Genomic DNA, 7,057 nt, shown 5'->3' with positions numbered 1-7,057 from the left:
GTACTAAAATGATTTATTTAACTAATACGACGAAGTTGACTTTATAGCTGTCAGCCACCATTGCTAGTACCAACCACTAGTGTCTTCCTTTTATCTACAAGGACTTCGCCGCCCTGGGCTCCTAAGTGCATGAAAGTATGGCACGGAGCGACGGCGCCGAATACCCATATTTACACAAAGAATTTTAGAGCGCCCGCCGCGGGATTCGAACCGGCGACCTCTGGATTGTGAGTCCAGTGCGCGGTCCAATTGATCCACACGGGCGGGACGATTTAACTAAACAATCACTTAATTTAGTAGTAACTTTCACAAATTTCAAAGTTTTTAAGGTAATTTTCAAGAAAACAGCCAAAAATCGCTGTCCAGCCAAACTACTCATTCGGCAGTTCGAGAGCTAAACTCATTTATGAGTTTCAGCATTAAACTCATAAATGAATTCCTCCACGCATGGTCCAAAATGAGTGAATCGAACTTGATTTTGAGTACATCCAGCTGACCGTGATGGAGAGGTGCGAAAACGAACTCAGCGAAGTGTGATTTTCAGTTACAGTGTATAGAACAAACTTATTCTTGAGTACTCCCACCCGACCGTGTACCTATCACCGCAAACGTCATCCGTCGCGAACGCGAAAAGTCTCCACAACATTTTTCAAACACACCAATTTTTCTTCGCCGTCGTCGTCGTCGCTCAGTTTTTATTCAAGATGGCGACTGCACGGGACAGCGATATAAGTTTGTGGCTTCATAATAAGCTCGGTACGTCGAACGACTCGTGGATAAGCGGCTCAATCATATCACAGCTGAACAAGGAAGTCCTGCGGAACATCAAGGAATGCTTTTCGGACCTGCAGACGCAGGTGAAGCTGAAGCTGCTGCTCAGTTTCTTCCACATCCCGCGGAGGATCGTCGAAGAGGTAAAGAAAAAGTCGTGTCGTCCAAGTCGGCGGCGACAGCGGAGGCTCTGCTTTGGGGCGCGCGCACGCACACACTGACGCTGCGGGAAAACATCCCGCGCGCGTTCGTACGCATTGTATGTTTGTGTGTGTGCGTCCGGATGATTTGTTATTGCTTTTCGGGATTGGGGGTTCGGGAACCGTTTTTGCTGAGGAATCTGATTTGGCATACGGTGATTACATTTTTGTTTTCTCTATTTGCAGTGGAAAACCGAACTTGAGGAGGTGATTGAGGTCGCGGGCCTCGACTCGGAATTATGGGTGTCGATGATTGCGGAAACGATCAAGACGCTGCCGACGACCGGTTCGCTCAACACAGAGATCTCGGACTACGAGGAAACGCGACCGATCTTCACGGATATGGTGAACGAGCTGCGTCGGCTGGTGGTCAAGAACGCCGATCTGGGGCTGCTTCCGCTCGAGTGTCAGTATTTGAACAAGGCCGCTCTGGTTTCGGTGGTCGGCCAGCAGGCCACCCCGGTGAAGCATTTCACACTGAAGCGCAAGCCCAAGAGTGCGAATCTGCGGGCTGAGCTGCTCCAGAAGTCGTCCGACGCGCAAAGCTGCTTGAAGAAGATTTCCGCGCCGACAGTGCCTTTGAGGTCGCGAGGAATTCCACGCAAAATGACCGACACTACTCCGCTGAAGGGAATTCCATCGAGAGTTCCGACGGGAGGTTTCCGATCGCCACCATCGTCTCAAGGTCCGAACAGACCTTGTCTCAGCCGGACACCCGCAGGCAGGAAAGAGGGTGGCGTCAAACTACTCGAAATCGGCGAACAACCGCTTGGTTATGCGGCGGCGAAGAAACGGAAGCGGGAACAGGAGAAGGAGGAGCAGCAGAAGAAGGCTGCCGAGCAGGCAACCGCTCAGGCTACCCAAGATGTGAAGCCCGTGGTGTCGACACCGACTACGCCTACGGTGACCACCACAACGCCGGACTATGCCGCTGGTCTTACGGCAAGCACCGTGTACAGTCAACCGGCGACGCCTATGCCGACTACCGCGATTAAGGAAGCGGTCGTGTCAACCGGAGCAGTTCAACAACCGTTGCAGGTTCAACAGCAGCAGCTGCTGCAGCAGCCGATGGAGATCAAGCAGGAAATCAAGCAAGAAACGATGACCGTTCAAACCATTCCCGCCGCACCGATCGTCGCCTCGATACAACAGCAAACGAGCGTGCCTCCAGTGCCACCTTTAGCATACACAACGCCGCAACCGCAGAAGACCATCACGATCAAGACGGAACCGGGCACGTCGCTCCCGATGTCCGTTTCCAACAATCCACCTTCGCTGGTTCGATCCGTTACGCTCCCTACGACCACCCAGATCAAAACCCAACCGCAACAGCTTCCGACGGTGCCCGGCACAGTACAAATGATTCAAACCAGTGCAAGTGGGCAGACGACGCTGGTCAACAAGGCGCCCAAGATCGAAATCATTTCGTCGAAAACCATTCAACCGGGCACGATACAGGCTTCGATTCCAAAGTCAACCACGATCATCAACCAGGGCGGAAACATTCTGTTCACCACCAAGCAGCTCAACCCGAGCACGAGTACGGCGCAGAATGCCGGAACGACCATTATCCAGCAGAAACCTGGCCTCCAATCGTACGTGCTAAACACGTCTCCGCCGGGAAAGCAAATCAACATCCAGCGGATAATAACAAACGCAAATGCGACCGGAACGCCCACCCTCACGACCACCATCTCACGCGCTCAGCACCAGCAGCAGCTTATCCAAGCCCAGCAACAGCAGATTCAGTCGCAAAACCAAACCCAGGTCCAGCAGCCATCGACGCCGACGCGAATCGTACAAATCAAAACCGCTCCCACGGTTTCGCTCAGTAACAACCAGCTGATGCAGAACATCCCGCCGCTCATCTCAACGGCGGCTCAGCCCACGATCCTCAACATCCAATCGTTGCAACAGCAGCAGCAACAACAGCAAGTTCAAATCCAGCAGCAACCGACAACGCCCCAGAAGCGAACCATCACGATCACGGCGCAAAATCCGCAAAACACCAACATGATCAACACCTCGGTCGCGCAGATTCTTCAGCAGCAACAACTTCAACAACAGCAGCAGCAGCAGCAAACCATTCAGACCACTTCCATCGTTACGGGCACTTCGCAGCAGCCGAAATACGCCCAGGTGGTCATGTCGCCAAACGTGAAGGGAAAGACCATCTTCCTGACCAACTCTTCGCAGATCCCGAACGTGCTGAACCAGAAGGGAGTCATCCTGCGAACCGTGGACCCGTCGGGAAATACAGTCTACCAGCAAATCCCGCTTCAAAACGTGTCCGGTTTGAGCGGAGCCACCATTCTCACCAGCGGCGGTCCCCCGGGTCTGGTCAAGAGCGAACCGGACGTGAAACCCCAGCTGAGCCAAATCCCGGCCCTGGTCCCGACGAGTTCCCTGCACCAAAACATCCCGGCCCTCACGCCCGTTGTCATTCAGTCATCGCAGCAGCAGCAACAAGTGCAGCAGCAAACTTCAACGATTCCGGCACTTATCACCAACATCTCCCAGCAGGGCGGCCAGCAGCAGCAGACCCAGCAGATCAAGACCTCCCCGCAGACGATGACAATCATCCGGCCGGTCGGCGGTGGCAACAACGTAACGCAAACCGTGCTGCCCCAGGGTCTCACGCTTATTCAACGGCCCGGCCAGCAGCCCCAGCTCGTGCAGACGATCCAGGCCAACCAAGCGCAGACCGTGGGACAGCAGGGTCAGACGCGGACCATCATCACCCAGAGCGCCCAACAATCTCAGCTGCAGCAGCAGCAACAGCACACGATACAGTTCCAGGCTGCGGGTACGACGCGGACCGGTGGAACCACGATCCAGCTAGTGCAACAACCGCAGCAAGGTGAGTTCTGTGCAAACATTCTTCGTCCAACGCAAAATTTTAATCACTACCCTTCATTTGCAGAACGTGTCATCGGGCAGCAACCGCAGCAGATCCAAATCCAGCGAACGCAAATCGCCCAACAACAGCAGCAGCAGCAGGGCACCACGGTCACCATTCAGCAGCAGCTCAACGCGACCGCCGCCGGACAACAGCAGCCACAGCAGCAGGGTGCCCGCAAGGGACTGTCCTTGTCGGTATGTTTCGCAGTTCCTTTTCAGAATCTTCAAAGATCCTTGATTGCATTTCTCAATCCGCAGAACAAGCACGTCATGGAGGCGCACGACATGTTCAAGCGGGCTAACCGCGTGTCGCGTCTCGAGAAGGCGCTCATCATTGGCTTCATGGCGGGCTACCGGGACAACCCGCGGCCCAACCCGGAGAACGTCGTCACGATCAAGCTGAACGAGAGTACGGTAAGTTGGGGGTGTTGCTAACTTTGTTTTTCTTTCAGTAGATAAGTGAATCATCGCGAATGGCAAGAAGAATGAAAATCCGGAACAAACGGCAGAAGACCATTGAAAAGCCGATCACCGATTGGCGATTCGGTTCTTGGAAATGTGCATGTCCCTTAACTTTTTGGGTTTAGAATTCGCTTTGGCGAATGAGTTGCAACCTCGCAACTTCGATGTTGTGGCACTTCAGATTTTGAGCGGCGGCAAGGACAAGGAGCTGGATACCGGCTTTATTGCGGATGTTCAAGTTGAGGAGGCATCATCAACGTGCTCACGAAGAGAAAAATTATGATGCATTCTACGCGATTCTACGCTCAAAGCTGTCGACGATGTACAACCAACGCCGAAGCCGGCGGGCCCCTCCGTTCTACACCGCGTGTCTGCAAAATGGAGATGTGTCCCACAGTTACGCGCAGAAGCTGGAAGCGAATCTGCCAGGGGAGGAAAAACTTTGCGCAGCCTCGCTGGAAAATGATTGGAGCCGCATACGCTCAGCCATCGGCAGTGCAACGGAAGTCAGAACGAGTCAGTCGAAATGATTGATACGACGGCGAGTGTCAACGGACTACCGCCGAGAAGAAGGCAGCTTAAGAAGCTGCACAAAGCGACGAGAGGGAATGTGGAATGATACAGACAGGCTCGGAATCGACAGGTTGCGGCCTTCAAGCTCAAGCAGCGCCAGCAAGAAAACCAGGATTGCACAGAAATGGAGCAGCTATTCCGATATAACGAATCGCGTAAATTTTACGAGAAGGTGATCCGGTAAAGGCTTTGTGGCTTTGCCGGCAGGGATCGATTACCTGGTGAATTGTGGAGGAGAGAAACTGGCTAGAGCCACCCATTTGGTGATTTCATCGATCTGGGTGGAAGAAAAACTACCAGATGAGTGGATGGATTGTGGCAACCATCCTATGAAATCCTTTCTAAGATTCTTTGCCGTCAGATTGTGTACGAGCACGGGTTCCCGAATAAGCTGACTCAAGGCTACTTTGGATAGTGTGATGTGTCACGTGCGTGTTTCGGGGGAACTAGCCGGAACCCTTTGGATCTCGCCGAGGGCTGCGGCAAGGTGATGGCTTATCATTGTGGCAAGAAACCTGGAGACGATGAAATATGTCTACACCCGATTGAAGGTACAAGCAAAAATGGCCATGAATACGTCAAAGACCAAGTTCATGGATGATGATGAGTTGGAGGAGGTGAGCGAGTTTGTGTCGCTGGTAACCGCCGGACTCGAGATCCGGACTCGTATTTTTGCTGGGAATCGTGCTTATTTCGGATTACGAAGGACGTAAGTCGATCGAGTGCAACGCAGCACGAAGCTAACGATGTTCAGAATTCTGATTGGACCAGTAGTCTGGTCCGGTGGTCACGAGACTTGGACGATTCGGCAGGAGGACGCAGGTGCCCTTTGAGTCTTGGAACGGAAGGTGCTACGAACGATCTACGGTGGAGTGCATAAACCATGAACTGCACGTGTTAAAAAACCGACCATCGCCACAATGGCGAGCTGCTAGTAGTTTAAGACAATTGACACCAAACGCACTGTAACCTGTTGTGCTGATTCGTCTTTTTCTTCTCTTCTTCTCAGGAAAAAGTCCTCCAAGCGGACGACACGCACGCCCTCATGCTGGTAGAATCGCTCATCACGCTCGACTACAACACCGGCGAGTGGAAAACGTTCCGCAAGTACCGCGAGCTGGACCCCTCGCAGCAGAACGAAGCGGGGACGGCCGCCACCGGTGGGCAGCCGGGTTCGACCGCCCAGCAGAACTCGGTGGTTATTTAATATTTAGCCTAGCAGCAACAGCAGAGTGGTAAGCATCGTGATAGTAAGCGGAAAGCGCCAGCTGGCAAGGCTTGCGAGGTTAGGATTAAGCGGGAAAGAGAGTGAATGTGGGAAGGTGTGTGCTTTGTACATGGTTTACGTTGAATATTTTATAACATACAATAATCATTTGTTGTTGTCTTGCTATATATCGATGGCATATAAGCAAAATTGTGCAAAATATATATTTTCATCTCATGAAATAAAACCTATCCTGTGAAGGACATTAAGAACTATGCTTATAGAATATACAATGACAAAAATAATGCATATTTCATAGAATACCTGTCACACGACAACTTGCATGACTCTGCAGAGGGCCGACATACACCCACACACACACACGCAAGCGATAATAAAAGTTACACTCAAAATTAAACCAACCAACCCTATTGTGTACATCATTCGATAGCAGTTTTGCGTAGAGTACATGGTACGTACGCACTAGAATCCCATTTGAAAACTTATTATTAAAAACACATACAACTTGAATCTGACAGAAGCCGAAGGATTACATTTTGAGTGCACTTGTTATAATGGAAAGTAGTCAGTGACTGGAACATCATCTACCAATGGAATAAAACGCTTGTAACTTTACAAGCCAGCGCGAAACCGGCTTGTGCATATTGTATGTATTTGTGGGAGTGCGTGTGGTTACACGCAAATCGCAGCCTCCCCGTAGGTCTTACGTTAGTTAAATATTGAGTTAAGCTGTAAAATTAAAATTATTCTAAAGAAGAAAAAAACATGAAAATTATAATAAGTTTATGATAGGCTGAAAGTATCATGAATGTGTATATTCCAAACGCAGCATAAAAATAGTGCAAGAGAAAAAGATTGGAAATATCTTGTGTTTTTTCATTGAGAAATTCATGAACGAAACAGCCTTTCCCGAACACAGACA

The 7,057-nt window shown here is 51.1% G+C and overlaps 1 protein-coding gene across 1 annotated transcript; it reads left to right on the top strand.

Moving 5' to 3' along the window:
- The first annotated feature begins 609 nt into the window (after positions 1-609).
- Positions 610-6,990, top strand: LOC120421091 (negative elongation factor A-like). The gene is made up of 5 exons (XM_039584234.2): positions 610-914; positions 1,158-3,831; positions 3,895-4,067; positions 4,131-4,286; positions 5,917-6,990. The coding sequence occupies exons 1-5, from the start codon at positions 705-707 to the stop codon at positions 6,112-6,114; spliced, it is 3,411 nt and encodes a 1,136-aa protein (XP_039440168.1). The 5' UTR covers positions 610-704; the 3' UTR covers positions 6,115-6,990.
- The last annotated feature ends 67 nt before the right edge of the window (positions 6,991-7,057 follow it).

The sequence above is a fragment of the Culex pipiens genome, chromosome 1, assembly GCF_016801865.2.
Source record: "Culex pipiens pallens isolate TS chromosome 1, TS_CPP_V2, whole genome shotgun sequence".
In the NCBI taxonomy this organism is placed as follows: domain Eukaryota; kingdom Metazoa; phylum Arthropoda; class Insecta; order Diptera; family Culicidae; genus Culex; species Culex pipiens.
The sequence above is the reverse complement of the archived record's forward strand: the minus strand, read 5'-3'. Positions and strand labels throughout refer to the sequence as shown.

Bases quoted from the DNA above. Each gene is read 5' to 3' on its own strand.
- LOC120421091 (XM_039584234.2), top strand. From the start codon at position 705: ATGGCGACTGCACGGGACAGCGATATAAGTTTGTGGCTTCATAATAAG. The intron at 4,068-4,130 runs GTATGTTTCGCA...CTCAATCCGCAG, and splicing joins GCAAGGGACTGTCCTTGTCG to AACAAGCACGTCATGGAGGC. The intron at 4,287-5,916 runs GTAAGTTGGGGG...TCTTCTTCTCAG, and splicing joins TCAAGCTGAACGAGAGTACG to GAAAAAGTCCTCCAAGCGGA.